The 17,049-nt window shown below is 46.3% G+C and overlaps 7 protein-coding genes across 7 annotated transcripts; 3 read left to right on the top strand and 4 right to left on the bottom strand.

Moving 5' to 3' along the window:
* Positions 1–537: 537 nt before the first annotated feature.
* N7478_004420 (flavin-containing monooxygenase) lies at positions 538–2,518 on the top strand (the record flags this gene model as incomplete). The annotated part of the gene is made up of 3 exons (XM_056920634.1): positions 538–871; positions 931–1,289; positions 1,358–2,518. The coding sequence occupies 3 exons, from the start codon at positions 538–540 to the stop codon at positions 2,516–2,518; spliced, it is 1,854 nt and encodes a 617-aa protein (XP_056778671.1).
* A 290-nt stretch (positions 2,519–2,808) lies between these two features.
* On the bottom strand, positions 2,809–5,352 carry N7478_004419 (uncharacterized protein; the record flags this gene model as incomplete). The annotated part of the gene is made up of 6 exons (XM_056920633.1): positions 2,809–3,216; positions 3,606–3,781; positions 3,834–4,107; positions 4,170–4,711; positions 4,763–5,157; positions 5,306–5,352. 6 exons carry the CDS (start codon positions 5,350–5,352, stop codon positions 2,809–2,811), a joined length of 1,842 nt encoding a protein of 613 aa, XP_056778670.1.
* Positions 5,353–5,738: 386 nt separating this feature from the next.
* On the bottom strand, positions 5,739–6,416 carry N7478_004418 (cupin domain-containing protein; the record flags this gene model as incomplete). Its single annotated transcript, XM_056920632.1, has 1 exon — positions 5,739–6,416. The coding sequence occupies one exon, from the start codon at positions 6,414–6,416 to the stop codon at positions 5,739–5,741; it is 678 nt and encodes a 225-aa protein (XP_056778669.1).
* Positions 6,417–9,013: 2,597 nt separating this feature from the next.
* On the bottom strand, positions 9,014–10,878 carry N7478_004417 (uncharacterized protein; the record flags this gene model as incomplete). Its single annotated transcript, XM_056920631.1, has 5 exons — positions 9,014–9,806; positions 9,871–10,273; positions 10,330–10,459; positions 10,526–10,746; positions 10,809–10,878. 5 exons carry the CDS (start codon positions 10,876–10,878, stop codon positions 9,014–9,016), a joined length of 1,617 nt encoding a protein of 538 aa, XP_056778668.1.
* A 1,288-nt stretch (positions 10,879–12,166) lies between these two features.
* Positions 12,167–13,781, top strand: N7478_004416 (GPI-anchored cell wall organization protein Ecm33; the record flags this gene model as incomplete). Its single annotated transcript, XM_056920630.1, has 3 exons — positions 12,167–12,227; positions 12,291–13,116; positions 13,196–13,781. The coding sequence occupies 3 exons, from the start codon at positions 12,167–12,169 to the stop codon at positions 13,779–13,781; spliced, it is 1,473 nt and encodes a 490-aa protein (XP_056778667.1).
* A 785-nt stretch (positions 13,782–14,566) lies between these two features.
* On the bottom strand, positions 14,567–15,313 carry N7478_004415 (bZIP transcription factor; the record flags this gene model as incomplete). The annotated part of the gene is made up of 2 exons (XM_056920629.1): positions 14,567–15,241; positions 15,296–15,313. 2 exons carry the CDS (start codon positions 15,311–15,313, stop codon positions 14,567–14,569), a joined length of 693 nt encoding a protein of 230 aa, XP_056778666.1.
* A 759-nt stretch (positions 15,314–16,072) lies between these two features.
* On the top strand, positions 16,073–16,985 carry N7478_004414 (uncharacterized protein; the record flags this gene model as incomplete). The annotated part of the gene is made up of 2 exons (XM_056920628.1): positions 16,073–16,619; positions 16,810–16,985. 2 exons carry the CDS (start codon positions 16,073–16,075, stop codon positions 16,983–16,985), a joined length of 723 nt encoding a protein of 240 aa, XP_056778665.1.
* Between the last annotated feature and the right edge of the window lie 64 nt (positions 16,986–17,049).

Here is a 17,049-nt window from a genome sequence, read left to right as displayed (position 1 = left end):
GGAAAAACTGGAGAGGCCTACTATAGGTTCTTTCTTTCTTGGTGTGTCTGGCTACAAAACTACAAGTTCTCGTCTTGAGTTCTAACGCATGTAATCTAAAATGATAGTGCCCGGGCTCCGTTCATATGCATAAAGTTACACTCTGCCATTGTCATTTGGAACGGAAAAAGAAAAAAAGAAAAAATCGTTCTCCAGAAATAGTTTTACCCCGCGCCGGACGTGTCGCTCGCATGTACACACTGGGCACCACTAGTACGGACCCCGACCCGTAAATCAACCCTGTAGTGATATGCAGAGCACGGATGGTGATCCGTTTCCGTGCGTGATACATACTGTTACCTCAACTCTGCAAGCTCGCAACTTATTCTATTGCTTATCTTCTCTGTCAAACACGGTGTTTCTCGAGGTCAGCAAAGGTGCCGGGTAGGGGTCCGAATGACCTGCGTGCCGCGATGACAGGGAAGACTAGAAGTATATAGAGGTACCTAGAGATCAAAATAATATTAACCATTCTTTCTTGAAGCCCTTCTGGAAGCAATGTCTGAAGCATACAATTGCGAAATGATCAATATGCTACAGCTCCTGAGCCCACCCATTGAGACAAATGGAGTGGATTCAAAATTTTCTTTCGCAGTTCAAGAGCCAGACATGAACACAGAAGAACACAAGTATCTCACTCCATTCATTTCTGAACGTACGATCAATCAGTCACGTCCCCTCAAGGTCGTTTACATTGGCGCTGGAATATCAGGTATTCTGGCGGCGATTAAGTTCCGGGAAGCAGTACCAAATCTCAATTTGGTGATATACGAGAAGAATGCCGATTTGGGAGGAACATGGTATGAGAACAGATATCCGGGATGTGCATGTGGTAAGTAAACTCCCTTTGTTCCAACTCGCTGCCGTTGAAAACCGACTCATCGCACCCAGATGTTCCATCGCATTCATATCAGTTGAGCTGGGAATCTTGGACAGAGTGGAGTCATTTCTTTTCTGGTTCGAAAGAAATCCTCGAATACTGGCAGCGTGTTGCCCAGAAGTATGACGTTCGCAAGTATATGAAGTTTTCAACTCGCTGTGTTGGTGCGCGTTGGAACGAAACCATGAAGAAGTGGTTTGTCCAGTTATTCGACCAGATGACCGGGGAGACATTTGAAGACTCTGCTGATCTTCTCATGACTGGCACGGGACTTTTGAATGAATGGAAATGGCCATCAATCCCTGGGTTGCAATCATTTAAGGGTCAGCTACTCCATAGTGCATGCTGGGATGAGGATTGGGAGAGTCAGGTAAGGATTCCTTTGGCATGTCTTCATTTTACATTTACTGAACCATGGGCTAATCAATAAATCAAAAGGGAAAAAATATAGCAGTTATCGGGGCTGGAAGTAGCGGTATACAAATCGTGCCAGCTCTTGTGGACAAAGTCAAGCGGATGGACCACTATATTCGAAGTCGAACTTGGATCTCAAATCAACATGGAGGAGATCGACTCGCATTCAAGACGGATGGGAAAGGTGGCAACTTTGCCTATACAGAAGAAGAGAAAAAGGCTTGGCGAGACGATCCTGCAGGCTATATGAAATATCGCAAAGAGCTCGAATACGAGATGCAGACATTGTATACGAAATCGCAACGAGGTAGCGATCTGCAAAAGAAGACTCGCGCCCGGTGCAAACAAGACATGAAGCAACGACTCGTGAACAAGCCAGAGCTACTTGAACAGCTAATTCCTGATTTTCCACCCTTGTGCAAAAGACTTACACCCGGGCCAGGATACCTTGAGGCGCTCACTTCTCCGAACGTCGAAGTCATCCCGACTGGTATAAGGGAGATCACCGAGAGTGGAATAATCACGTATGATGGCAAGTTCCGTGAAGTCGATGCAATTATCTGCGCGACTGGTTTTGAAACAAACCCAGGTGGTGGATTTCCAATCATCGGCCGGGGAGGCGTCAATCTACGCCAGAAATATGCCTGTCGACCTGAAACCTACCTTGGGCTCTGCTCAGATGGATTCCCAAACTTCTTTCAATCACTAGGACCAAATTCTTTTCAAGGGGCCGGAAACCTACTGATTATGCTGGAGCAAGTTCATTCTTATGTGGCGCAGGTGGTCTCGAGAATGGCATTTGACAACATCGGATCCGTTGAGCCGAAAAAGGCTCAAGTTGAAAACTTCACAAAGTTCACAGAGCGCTATTTTGATCGAACGGTTTATAGTGAGGAGTGTGCGAGCTGGTATAAGTCCTCTGCCCCGGGATCCACTCTAGAGGAACGAAAGAGGGGACGCATTACGGCTTTGTGGCCTGGGAGCAGTCTTCATGCACTCCGCGCCCTGGAGAAAGTGAGGTGGGAGGACTTTGAAACAATTCCGTTCGATGGGAATGAATTCGGGTGGTTTGGAAATGGAATGACTCTTGGAGAAAAAGCTATCAGTGTAGACGAGGAGGCTGTTACCTGGTATTTGAAGTCTACCGAGTTTTTAGATGACATTGTTGCCCCAGGCGAACATTGAGCGAGTTAGTTGGATGGATTCCATCCGCCTTGATGAAATCAATCATTTTTCTTTCTTTTCAAAGCTCGTCAAAACTCAAACTAATTAGTTGGGAGGCTGATATCAGACCGTTATAAGATTGAACCAGAAGGACCAATCAATCTTTAGAGGAAATTAAGACTGATGAGAAAACTTTTAAGCGACATTTAACACTGATGCCATTTTCGATCGGTATAGGAAATCAGGCAAGCTTTTAGTGGATCTGAGCTCGATTGGGTCTAGTAAATGTATTTGAACTTCTAATTTGTACATTACACATGCAGAGAATATGGCTCGTTGGCTAGTGGTAAAGGCCAATTCAGTAAATCGTCTGCATCTAGCATTTCCACGACATCCATCAACTGAGACGGAGAGATTCTGTCGGCCCAAGTACTACCTTCTGTGAAGGGCTCTGTCTCCAGGGAACCAGGGCTTTTATCAAATTCTGGGCCTCTAAAATCCGATAGCTGCTGCTCGGTGGCTCTCTGGAGCGCCTCATTGAAGTACCGTGTGTGAGACTCGGTATCCGGCTGTTGCAATGATTCGTTCGGTTGAAACTCAAGTTCTGGAGATTGAAGCTCCGAAAATAAGGCTTGGAGGTGCATAAATTCAGTTTTCTGATCCACCGCAATGAGATTGCCCTCTTCAATCATCTTGTCCAGGATTTTACAAACGCTCTGCTGTGCAAAACAAAGGTTTTGATATGATGTGAGATTAATGGAATGAGACATTATAATGACCAATCCAGCTGAAACGACGCTCTCAAGGTCAAACGGTAAAAAGCTGTCTATTTTGAATGAGTGAGTCGCTCTGTGAAGGTGTTTGTGAGATAAAATACCTAGTATAGATTGACTGAGCAGTGCCATGAGGATATCGATAGTTCTCCTTGCCGAGTCTAAACAAAGTTGTAACAATAACTTAAGAGGAACTGGAAGCTGTTCATCAATGCGACCTTGCTCGATCCTGCCTTGTAAGAGACTGAATAGGAAAGGTCTGATGGCTAGCATGATACACTGGGTAAATATTTATCAGCAAAATCGGATTTGAGTCTCCCAGACCTGCAGCATACCTGATGATAAAGAAGATTCATATATCCTGCAACTCTTGAGATTCCACTCATAGCATCTTGCTCTGGGACAGGGAAATATGTACGAATGTCACATGCAACACTTGCCGCGCTCTGGAGGACTTCTTGGGTAGTCTTAAGCAGGTCAAACTTCAAAGAATCACTTTTGCGGTAAAGAGCTTCCTGGATGTTAGAATCTATCTTTCACCTCATGAGGTTCCCTAGACGTACCCTTGACTACGCGACCAATAGCCTGCGATAGTTTGACATGGATTCGAGCCGTGGCTGATTTGAACTGCGAATCGGGAAAGTATGGAAGTGGGGCAGTGATTTCCTGATCGCTCATTCCAAGAGGCGTCCCCATCAGAACAGAGAATTGGCGCTCGAGGATGAACACTGTCCACCAAAGGTAGCGACGCCGAGTCAATTCAGTTTCGTCATACGACCTTGCATTGATATTCACGTGGAAGCCATGGACTGTCAGTATCCGCTGTGCTTGGCTGATCTGGAAGGTAGATGTCAGTGAGATCATATCGAAATACCACTGAGTATTTTTGTCAAACGTACCATGTTATGAGCGGAGGTCCTCCAGTCGATACATTGGAGATATAATGCCATAGTGCATAGAAGCTCGCAGGCTTCGCATGGGCTTTTCCAAATGTAGCAATAATCTGGGAGTAACATAAACGCCTTTGCAAAGGTATCAGCCCCAGGAGGGGCATTGCCTTTATTTCTAGTTCCTGTAAACGCTTTCCCCAAAGATATAATGGTTAAGAAGTGAATAAACCACAGCCCCGCAGCCTGAATATTCTGTTCTGGGTTCTCATAAAACCAATGAAGTTGCCGCATGAACGAGGCTTTATCAAAAAGATGGAATAGTTGGCCAGTGTGGAACTCTGTGGCTTGTATAAGGTACACCGCATGATCCGCAGAAGGGAGTCCTCGAACGTCTGGTATGATTGGATTTCTCAGGCCATTCCACCCGAAATCGTATGTCATTGAATCAATATGATGAGCGTTACTTGGGAATGGACAGTTGTATACAGCTTTATGAGCCATTTGAAGAAGTCGCATTGTCAAGGACCAATTGGATGTATGCCCGAGGTAGTCTGCGAGTTGTTAGTGCGGCTGCTTGATTGTTCAATTGGGGAATGACCTACGAGAGTTTCCAGCAATGTCCATAACATATTGCGGCTTCTCAGTCAACAGCGGATTGACAATTTCAGCTTCATTTGAATCGTCTTGCGGTTCTTCAAGTCCAGGACTTGATAAACGTGAGTGACTGTCATCATTCGGCTCGATTGGAATGGGTGTTTGGCCAGTAATGTCACCAGCAGTGTCGAGAGAAAGATCTTTCTTTAGAATTTGTTGCTGCAGGGCTTGGTTCTGTCTTTCCAACTCATTTGCACGTCGTTTTAGCTCGGCAAGCCGTCGCTTTGTTATCTGTACCTTGGTTTCCTCTCCTGCAAAGGTGCACGTTGCTTGGCGATTTTCGCAATTGCTGCAGGGTGCGTTGCCCGAGCATTTGATCTTATGCCGCCGGCAGCGCACACAACTGAGTTAAAAGTAAAGTTAGCTCTGCAATCTTTCTCCCTTCATCACTTATCTCGAAAAAAAGAAAGAAAAGCAAGAAAGGATGAAGGTAAAAGAACGACCGACGCGTAGTCGTCATTCGGGCTATTGGACTCGGAAAAATTACTCACGCATTGACAACCCGTCGATGGGCGAGATTTTTCGATGGCTTGCCCATGCAGAAGGCCTTTAGATTGAACAAACTTCTTTGAGGTTCTACTGTGCGAGAGGGAGTATACACTAATACTGGCTTCCACTTTAAATGCGCTCGTCAATCTACCCCGCCTTTGAAAGCGTCAAGCACGAGACACGGTTGATCCAGCAACTCTAATCTTGGAAGATATCGGCAACACCATCCGAGCGCCCCGGTTGGTTTTGTCGCCACTTTGAACACCAGGAAAGCAGGACAGATAAGACAAGAATTATTGTTTCGAGCGAACTAGATTCCTAAGCTATGATAAAAAGGTAAGTGGCATTGATCTAGACGATTTGTGTGTTGTCGCACTAGCATCTATGTTTATGACTGACTGCTTAGGAGCCACTTGCCGGTCTCTAATCCCGGGCTCAGAGGCGAGCTTTAGCAACATCATTACTCCCAATCCAGCTTGTAGACAGTCCTTGATCAGAATTTCCAAAAATCGGGTCAAGCTTTGGTTTAGGAACCGACCATGGCTTCTCAAAATTTCCCCCCGTCGCGACAAAGTCCCAATCACCGCCACTGTACGCACCCATCATAGTGAACCCATCGAGCTTGAGGCTCGATAGCACTTCCCGGGGATTCTCAGTCTCGATACCATGCCCGCTTCCAGGTGATAGAAGAGCAAATTCGGCTTCGGGCTTTGTATTGTGTGTTTTGTGGGCTACACCCGCCGGGATTACGAAAACATCCCCTGCTTCAGCTTGCAGTACAACATCTCCAGATTCCCATGCGGAACCATGTGTGTTCTCATCCATATCTGGCGAAGTGTCAGCTACGCCGAAGCGTATATCTGCTGTGCCAGACAGAACGGCCATGACCTCATGTGCATTTGAGTGGTAATGGGAAAGCTGGGTGTGGCTGTAACGGAATATCCAGTGCACATTCCATCCGTTCTTCGTAAACTTGTCCCAGACCTCCCCAGGATCACAATGGGATGTGTTCGGCTTTTTCTTCAGTACATTTTTGTAGTGTAGCAACGGTCTGGGTGAGTTGGGGATCAGATTTGTCGGTAGTAAGTGGTATTTTCGAACTTCGATCGCCATTTTGTGTAGAAAAAATGGTCGCAGCACACGAATGATGGGTCAGAATTGATGTCTCACTAAATTAGAGTGTCGAATGAGCCCAGGTCTGCCATTCCACGTTCCGTACTTAAATAAAATCTGGAGAAACCGCGGGGTCAAAAAGGACTATGTGGGGTTCAGAAGCCGAAACATAGTCCTAGCGGGAGAGGCATCCGAACGGCAACGCTTCTTATTTTTTACTGGGGAGCCCACGATGGCAGAGTAAGTCACATTCGATTTACACACGGGGAACTCCGTTTTGGATCTATCCGACCAATCGTCAGCGAATACATAATGGATCGAAAAGCTGGAATATCAAGTTCCGTTCTGGCGTTATCAATTCACCGTCGGGTAGGGGGTCCGAGTGACTCTCCCTCTACTCAGCGGCTCGCGACCGAATAACGGAGGCCTTGGTGCCTGACTGATGTCTGGTTTAAAATTAAGCGGAATAGCGACACCGACGCGCTGAAAATTGATAAATGAGCTATTACGGTTTCTTCCATCGGCAATATGATTGAATTAGTTTCCATTTTGACGCTTTTAATGTACCCTATAAACTTGCCAGTCTACAGCACCTACCCTCCCACGCATATATGCAGGCTTCTGTCACGGAAATCTCAGGATATATCATGATGACGGGGCACTCATTGCAAAAGTGAAGCCATCAAACGCGCCGTAACCAAACCAGTATCGTTTTCAATAATACGATCACTCTCCAGGGGTATATCTAGGACATCAGGTCAGGTCCTGACTTCTCTGCTTATGTACCCAGCCTGGCTTTCAGTTTCCAGCCTGGTTTGCTCTTCTTTTCTTTCTCCGTATGTTTTCTTTCGCTCCGAATCTTATTTGCAGTCCCTTTTGTTGGCTTCGATCGTACAATTATCCTTATTACTATACCCGGGATGGTTACTTCATGTCACTTCCCTTGGACTTTGGGTATACTTGAGGCATCTTCGGTTTATCTTCATCGTGATGTCCCTCCAAGTGTGTCGAATGCCTTCAAGAGACAATGTTTCCAATACAAATGGGACTCGTTGCTTTCTTGACTGTCGCAGTTGCTTGCCAGCGAGACCTGAAACTACTAGCTTCCAAAATATGGTTTTGGGAAAATTCTTGGATAGATGTCCTGATTCCTTATGCTCTTCGGGACCTTTTTTTGTTTTCTCTTTTTCTTCTTTTTTGTCTTTTTTTAAAAGAATAGCCGGGTTTTTTTCTTTAGGGGGATGAAATGGAGTCTTTAAACTTAGCGAAGTGATGAATGTGGCTCTTTGCTCAGTCGGCCTGTCCAAGTCAATGGGATTCCCACAGGGTGCCCCCGTCCGGACCATTTCGATTGGGTTTGCCTGGCTCAAGCCAGAACCAGAAAAACAGGGGCTCTCTGGCTAAAGCCCACCTGTCCCTGGCGAGGTCCTCCGACGGCTTGTACGTGCAGCATAATCAGCCCAGCCCTTACTCCTATTCTTGGAGCCGCTATTATCTCGTACAGAGCAATGGCTTGCTGTATCTGGCCACTTGCAGTTTCCGCATGTTCCTCCCCGATGTCCAGAGAGGCGTGCACAGACCGGAAAGGAACAAAGAATCTTTGTCGATACATTCTTCGTGGGAGCGAACAAGAGATCAATGGTTCACCACGGGCACGCCGTTCTAACTTCCACGCGAATATTAATGATTCGGTAGACATTTATTAGTGATGAAGTGCGAGGATGCAAGCTGGCCTAAAAAGGGAAGAAGGCTCAGAAGCAGTTAAAGATTCCATTTAACGTAATATATTAATATATAAATACAGATGTGAACAAAAATGAAAATAAGAAAAGACACCGAAAATCTATTGTAAATGAGGCGCATGGAAATGCCAAGGCTACAATAAATCTTTATTTCAAAAAGATATACAAGTGCTTGCGTACGAATTATGACATAGAGATGAAAATTCTCGTTTGACATGGCGAATTCAACAGATCATAATGTGAAATTTTACTAGAGCATGCGGCGGCAGTATTTGAGGCAGCATGCCAAAAGTGGAGCACGCAGCTTATGGTTATGAACTAAGAAAGACCCAGAACAAGAATTGGAGCGTAGGTCGTAGGATCGATAATCTCATGTTATTATTTCAAGAAGAAAGCACAGTGAGGGACGACTGGTACGAGATCTATAGTGTTGAGATACTAAGCGTTGCCGAGAGTCTTGGTCCCGCTCCGGCAAAGTTTTAACTATACCCAGGAGTATAAGTTAGTTCCTGACATGTAGAATATGCCGAGCATTTATTTTATTAGAATACAGATTTATGTAGGTATAATCAATTTATTTCTCTAAAATTAAACGCACCGTTTCTAGAAATACAGCTGAAGATCACGCTCTCTTGCAGCAAGAACATGCATATTGCATAATGCAGATACGAGACTAGTTAGCCAAAACCGTGGTGGATGTAGCATTGCCCCGCACGGCACTCAGTGACGTGCTCAAATGTACTCAGTGAGCAAAAAGTGGCGAGGGGTGAGCACTAAAACAGAAGGGGAAAGCCAAGAAGTGGCAGAGGAAATCCGGTACCTAGGCTCTCAATAGTCTATCTTTAGTTCAAATACTCAGGTGTCTGAGACCGAGCGTTGCGAGCTATTAAGCGGAGGCCCCTCTATCTCAGGCTGGAATGGACCTAGAAGTGAAGCTCGAGTATCCCTTGGAACATGCTCCCCAGCCGGGACAGCAGAAGACGAAGACTGGCCAGCGTCACTTGGGCTTATTTGCGTACTAGCAGCCTCATGAGAAGAAGAATCTTCTAGCTCATGCCTTTCTGATGCCTGTAGCTCTTGTGGATGTATTCCCGACCCCCCAGACATCTCGGTAATATTTCCTGAGCCAGGTAGCTCGCCCACAGGCGTTCCGTGTAATTGCGATGCTTCTGGGCCAGCCAATTCTGCCGCTGGAGATTGTTTACCTGCACTGGTTGCTTTTTGCTTTCTCCTTCGATAGAAAAAGAACCAGGCACTGAGTGCAATCAAAATTACGCCCGCAGCCACTCCAATACCGATACCTGCTTTCGCGCCACTTGAAAGACCAGAAGAGCTCTCAGATGTATTTGTTGTCTGGACGGATCCAGAGTCAGAGTCCGAGTCACTCGTTGATGTCGGTGTTGCTGAGGCAACTTTCACTGTTGCAATATTGAGACCGGCAATTGTAGGCAGTGTGACGCTAGGATCAAGTGTCCAATATAAGCTGTTCGAAGTAGGACATGCGGGCGTCGGCTTGGTAATAGGAGAGGTTGTATTTATAGTGCAGGAAGCCCATTCTTTACTCAACGATGTGTAGTCACTAAGCAATTGGGGAGTTTGAGCACCGGAGGCTAATTTTGTAAAATTAACTAGACCGTAATCATTGCCGCTGCATAAAGTCAGTTCGCCAAACTGGGGCCCCAGGAAATATCTTGCCGAGTAATGAAACATACCTTTCGCGCCATTCGTAGATAACTGCACCACTCCAATTCCCAGACATCTCAGAACCAAAGAGAGCAGATTGATCCTTAAACTCGCGGGGTTGAACAGCATTGCATCCATCTTCGGAGAGAAATATCGGTACTCCCAGTACCCCAAACTCCGAATATGTGTCCTTATACCCGGAACTCGCGTATGTGGCATCGCCACACCAAGCATAAAGATTCAATCCGAAAAAGTCGATAGCCTCGCTGCTGTTTCCTCCGCATACTAGGTACTCCGCTACTTGTAACCTGATTTGTGCATCGTCATCCGTGGAGTACCCGAAAGGTATGGTGCGGTATTGCTTTGCGGCGGAGTATGCTTTCATGTCTCGAACGGCAGCTTTAAGAGACGGCGCGAGGGTATTTTCGTCATCTATTTTGGATTGTGAGAGAGTGAAGAATGTAAGATGATGAGACGCGGAGTCAAACCTTTATCAGAATCGTTGTAGTTAATAGATTCGATACCAACAAAAAACCCCAGCAAATTGTTGTACCCAGCAAATGCATCGACTACTTTGGTGAAACGCGTGTATTGTGTCATATCCCATCCTTCATTACTCTTGACCGGGGGAAAAAGTATCAGTATAAACCTCGATTTCATAACCTATTGGGCTCGAAGGCTCACCGTCGTGGCGTTCATGTCCGGAAGAGTCGCAAGGACATAAATTCCATTGTCTTCAAAACTTTGCATGCAATCATCATGATTCTTCGATGGATCAATGTAGTAAACGGTTATTGTGTTTGCGCCCAGTTTCTTCAGCAACGGCGCGTCGATCGCGCATTGGTCGGCATCGGTCAAGGCATCGCGCAGCGTTTTCACGTCTTCATATCCACTGTATGTGACACCTATCGCAAATTTTATGATCAATTCAAGACCAATGTCATTTAAACAAAAGAAACCTACCCACCTTTTATTTGCCATCGCTCCCCAGATTTTATAAATCCAGTTCCAGAGGTCTTGATCACCGGTAAACCCATATCTGAAGCAATGGCTGCAATATTCTCTGGTCAACAAACATGCGGAAGAGAATAATAGAAAGGGAAGTTTCGCGGGACATCATGGAAATCTCCGGATAACCAACGGGACCCCTATGGGATGCTCTTGCGCTCATTTTGACAAAACTCCACAGGGTGCTGCTCTTAGTGATATTTAGTTAGATTGGGATGGTTTTGATTTGTTCGACTCCTGCTGATCCTTCGCTTCGTTTGAGCCATCTTTTGGCTACGTGGGGGCGGAAATCCACCGCGGCCACGATGATCCCTGATCAGGGCCCACATATTTACAACGCTCATTTTGACAACATTTCGTAATTGTGCTATATCCAGTAGATGCATTTAAGAAAAATAAGCTGTCGATTCATAAGAAAAAAGAAATGAACATAGTCATCGTACTACTCCCAAGGAACTAAATACAGTAGGTTTGAAGAACCCCAAAGTTGCATGCACGATCACGGGTAGCCCCCGGGGCTAAGTCCAAGCCAGGGGAAGGGGCCATTAAAGAAATCTTGGAAATCACTGGGGCTCCACGGATTTTTGAGTACTATTTTAAGGTATACGGGGCTCCTGGATGTCTAATGCAAAGAAAACGATCAAGAATAAGTATAGCATAGAAGTTTAAGCCTCAGTACAGAGTTTTCAGGAAATTATGACAGTGTATAAATGACCACGTGTGATAGATTTGAAATTTTGAAATACTGTTGAGCCTGAAACTCGCGGCTTTGAAACACTAACTATACTGATGCTTCAATAAACCTGATGATCAGATTATTGCCCTACTTTCAAGCAAGTAAACCCATGCAAGAGATCACAATTGTAGGTTGCATTCTCAAAAAGCTAGATTATACTCGACTTCGCATTCAAATACTTATTTCAATGTGATGGTTGTTGTTATTGTGAGGTTGGGCCCTCTTGATGTGGATAATGAAACGAAATTGCTATCTCCGCCCGGAAAAGGGGGCCATTGTTCATAATAAGCCAAGATTGCCCTGTAGTCGCTCCACTCTCAACCCGCGCGGATAATATTTTGGCCTGTGAAAATCAATGAGAGCTTTGCAAAAAGCTTGCACTAAAACGGCTGATCCCAGATTGGCGCGCTCTTTTTTCCCTGTTTGTTTTCGAGTTTACTTTTCAAATCTAACGAGATTCGCATATTCCTTATGGATTTCCCGATCTAAATTTTTGACATTTATTGAGTGAAGCCAGCAGCAACAAGGGAGTTCGATTTAAATGTACATTACTACAGTGCACTCTGATTTGTTTGCACATAATGCGTTTTTCAATCTACATGGGGATCAGCCTTCTCTGGGCTGGATTCTCTTCCGCCGATGGTAAGTTCTTGGATAACTACCTAACGATCAAACCCAAAGATTTAACAGATATCCGCCCAACAGTATGCGATAAGGCTGTCAATATCACTAGTCAGTCCGACGCAGATGGTATAAGCTCCTGCACTACCGTTTCTTATATTACAATCGCCAATGATGTAATGGGTTCAATCGAGTTCCCCAAGCTTGAGAAAGTCACCGGCAATTTATCCACCAGCGCTGCGAACTTGGACTCACTTTCTGCCCCAAAGCTTGGAAGCGTTGGAGGCGCACTCGAGCTTTCGGGAACAGGCTCTCTCAAGAAACTGGACTTGAGTTCCCTGAGCAGTGTCGGTTCTTTCCTATGGTACAAAAGTGCAGCGGTCCCTTCGTATTCTTTCAGTGACTCTGGACTCACGACGGCTGGAAGTGTGTGGATAGTGCAAACTGGAATAAAGAGTATCAGTTGGCTCAAAGTGGAGACAATTGAAAATCTCTCGCTGGCATTGAATCCCGGCTTGGATACTGCCAACCTTTCTACGTTGAAAAATTTCACTGGTGAGATCGTCATTGAAGGCGAAGAAGCCGAAATCAGTATCAGTCTTCCAAAGGCAACAGCAGGTGCTAGTCTCGCGGTGGAGAATAGTATTCAGAGTTTTGAGTTGGACGTCATGCAGAATCTTACCAAATTGACAATGAATTCTACTTCTCTCACAGAATTCACGGCTCCAGAGTTGACCGAGATGAGAAGCATCGAACTTCACGGCAATGATCATCTTACGAGTTTCAGCATGCCAAAACTGAAGACAATCAGCAATATCACATACGACGACTACGATATTGCCACCAACTTCTCGTTCCCTGTGCTCAATACAATCGAAGAGAACGCAATTTTCTCAAGTAATCTTTCCGAGTAAGTTCCTTTCGAATCCTCATCATGCTCCCTTTGAGCCTCATTTCACTGAGCGGCAGTCAAACTAAACGGCAAATAGTCTTGTGTTCCCCGAAATCGAGCATATTTACGGGACTTTCAATGCCAGCGGCTTCAACTATGAAACAATGTCTTGCCCTGAATTCAGGGAACGTTATATTGCCTCCACTTACAAAATATACTGCAATCTCATCTCAGTCACTACCCGAGGCGGAGATTCCGGCTATTCAAGCACCGAATCCATCACAAATTCATCCAACGCCCGACCGACCACCTCGACCACTTCCAGTTCTTCCAGTGCTCCAGACTCAAGGGCCGATTCCGGGGAGTCTGGAAGTACCTCGAGCTCAACAGGCGGTTCTAGTAACTCAGGAGGTTTGTCCTCCGGGGCAAAGGCTGGGATTGCGATTGGTGTAATAGTTGGAGCGCTCGCCATTGCGGGAGCTGCATTCTTTTTCGTTCGACGGAGACGAGCATCGGGGGATAGCGAAGGATTCTTACAAAGCTCAGCCGCGGACAGGCCGTCAGAACTGTCTGCGCCTGAGACAGCAGAGGCGCCTAATACACAGCGCTTTGAGGCGCCGGGGTCACACTCAGAAATGTCAGCGGAGCTGGAGCAGCCTCGACCAAGGATGGAGCTTGAATAATTCATATACAAACAGGCGTGATAATAAATAATGTATAGAAGAAACACAATTTACAACAAAATTATTAGATTGAACTATGTCAATCGACAATTTCCCAATATCTCTGACTGAAGAATGTTCTCATTTGGCCAAATCTTGCAGAGGGATAGTGAATATTGCGCGATCCTCGTGGCAATCAACTCTGCAATGCAGATGATTCTATTTACCCCAGTTGCGATCCTTTTTATCCGCGTGATCGGTGGACCGGACAATGTCGAAATAAACTAGTCTCTCGCTGCGAATAGTGTGGGTGTCTTCCACTTGGTGCAGCAATTGTGGCACGTTTCTTTCTGCGGAACCACGTAAGTGGGAAGTGGTATGACGACAGATTTGGGGTATGTATCAGTCCACTATCGTCGATCGGATTTCTCTTCTCGATCTTGGCTCTGTTTGCGTCTCAGGGTCAGCATGTGGTTCATCAGGTGGCATCGAAGTCAGGGTGGGAGCACCTTTAGTGGTTCACTTCGCCACGATCTGCTCTGTGACATTGCTAGTCACTCGTCGATGTGGATTTGTTCACTGCAGCTAGTAATAGTCTCGAGCTAGCTATTGCTGTGGCAATTGCAACATTCGGGGTAGACAGTGATCGGGTCCTTGCAGCAACTGTTGGGCCTCTTAGAAAGCTCCTGTGCCTCTTGGAGTAGTATATGCATTCAAGTGGTTTGAAAGGTGATGCCAATGGCATCAATGAAATCATCCTGAATGGTACTGGGGTTCCAGAGTGACTTTGACGTCGATTGACAATATCAAATCCCGTTGCTAATATCATCCAACACTTGAAATAACATATTGTTTTGAACTCGACAACCTTCTCCTACTTGTCCTTTTTTAAAGCCAGCCCAAAGCCTTTGACGAATCTCGTCTGTGTCAATTCCCCGGGCATTGTACTGACGGACAAGATCTTCTGCGATCGAGCAAAGCGTAGTATTAAGGACATCTCCATCGGATGAGCATGAGTTTCCGATCTGTTGATCTGGAAAACATTCGCATAAAGATGGATTCTGAACCTGGACGTGAGAGGATGCTTTGACCTCCGGTAGTTGAACTTCTGGTGTTCTAATGCTTTCAGAAGGTGGCTGTAATCGAGCCTCATTAGAACTTGAAGCCGGCTCGGGCGATGGCTCTTCTTTTGGGCGTGGGGCTGCAGGAATTGCAACCTTTTGGTCTACTACAGTTCCTTGGCTGGCCAGATGTACGTATTGTTGGACTAGGTCGGGGGATACACCTAGAGATCCCAACAGCGTTTTGAGGTGGCGGTTTTCCGCCTCCAATTTCTGCATGGACAAGCGATATTCTATGTCTTTTTTATGGGCTTGCTCATTGCTGTCCCCTAATCGAAGTTCGAGTTCTCGAACATATTCTTGCTTCCTCGCTCGGCTTTTGCGCTGATTGTCGCGCACACGAGCCAACCGTTCCAGATTCTTTCCTACACGTCAGCACCCAGTTCACAGCACAGTTTGAAGGCTATTCCGTACCTTGTGGTCGTCTTCCATGTCTATTTCTGAGTGTCTGTCTTGTCCTTTGCTGCTCAGGAGGCACTCAGGGTCTGAAGTCTCTCAAAGTCTAAATCCACGCTAGACTGCTTTTAGGTCGGGTTTGATGCCTGAAACATAAGGAGTTAAACGTGACCGCCGTTCAGGTGTTGAGAAGAAAAGTCCCCGCACGGTGTACATGTGTTTCTACGCTATTGAATAGGGGCATCGGAGTCACCCTCGGTTGAATCCTGCGTGATTCAACTTTCCCAGCCTGCCAATACGATATAGGGAGTGCAGAGGGGATAAGATTTCCAATCTCACCAAAAGAGGGCTTTAAATTACGCCGATTGGATCGAGCCCCGGAATGCACGAGCCGTCTCGTGGGGTAAAGATCATGATACTTGTGTGATGAACCCAAAAGGCGAAGTGAACGAGAACTAACAGATAGGTCGAGTCCCACTTAACAAAGTGGTTGCTTTGTGGGAGGCAAATCTTGACCCAAAGCGTGTCGGTCTGCTGCATACCTGCCCGCAAACGAACACCTCGGGCGCTCGAACGACGTCACTGGTCGTCAATCGAGCTGTGGCATGCCCCCCCCAGCATTTCTCCCAGAGGCGCTAAAACAAACTAGTTAATTTCCTAATTTCTCGCACACGAACCTCTCTCCATTCTTTATAATCTTTGAACAGGATCCACCTGGTGCTATTCGCGATCGCGCGACTCTGTATACACTTGCGACTCGGTTGTGAACATCGCAATCCCCCTCCTTCATCCACCATGGTCTCCACTCGACATCATCCTAAGGAATTCCCCTCCCCTACGCGCGCCGCGAAGGAACTCGTCAAGTCCTCGCCTGCGCCGACCACCAACGGCAATTCGCGCAAATGGGTACACACGCCCTCGGTCGCGCTCACCCTCTGGCTTGTCTTCTCCGTACCGCTAGTCATTTGGGATGCTGGCTATGTGTTGTTGCGACCGCATAGTATGCCCGGTGGGCGCTTGCATTCTCCCCTCTGGACACCCTACGCGCTTTATGGGAGGATTGACTACATCTATGGCTGGCCCGCGTTCAATGCGCGCAATGGATTCACCGCTGCTCAAACTGCCCTGAATGTCGTCGAAACTCTCGGATACCTCTATTATCTGTGGATTGTATACCGACATGGCGCTACTGTTGCTAGTGGTCGCGGAGCGCAAAAACAGCAAAAGGGATTCTTATGGCTGTTGACGGGTGACAAGGTTGTCGCTGGTCGAACCGGCGCAATTGCGCTGATGGTTGCCTACACTGCATCCGTGATGACCCTCAGCAAGACCATTCTATACTGTAAGTACTGCAGTGCGCAAAATCTATTGAATCATAATTAATGAGAGCAGGGTTGAACGAGGTCTTCTCTGGATTTGACAACATTGGCCACAACGATGCTTTGACTCTTATTGCCTTATGGATTATTCCCAAGTGAGTTTCAGTTTCGCTCCCGTTGTATAAGGATTCTTACTCACAAAGGCTTAAACAGTGGTCTGTGGATTGTATTCCCAACATACAGCATCTACTCCCTCGGAGCAGAGATCCTGGCTTCGTTGGAACAAGCTACCCCCCGTGGTCGCGTGGGACGCCCCAAGGCCTCATAGTAGAAAGCCGAATCTCGAGAAGCGGCTAGTCAAGGTGGTCGACGGTATCAATGACCTGTAATTGAGAGGAAACGATGACTTCGAAAGTATTTGATGAACGGTTATGGTCACGACAATACCTAGAA

Source organism: Penicillium angulare (assembly GCF_028827245.1).
Source record: "Penicillium angulare strain IBT 27051 chromosome Unknown utg000004l_segment0_segment0, whole genome shotgun sequence".
Lineage (NCBI taxonomy): Eukaryota > Fungi > Ascomycota > Eurotiomycetes > Eurotiales > Aspergillaceae > Penicillium > Penicillium angulare.
The sequence above is the reverse complement of the archived record's forward strand: the minus strand, read 5'-3'. Positions and strand labels throughout refer to the sequence as shown.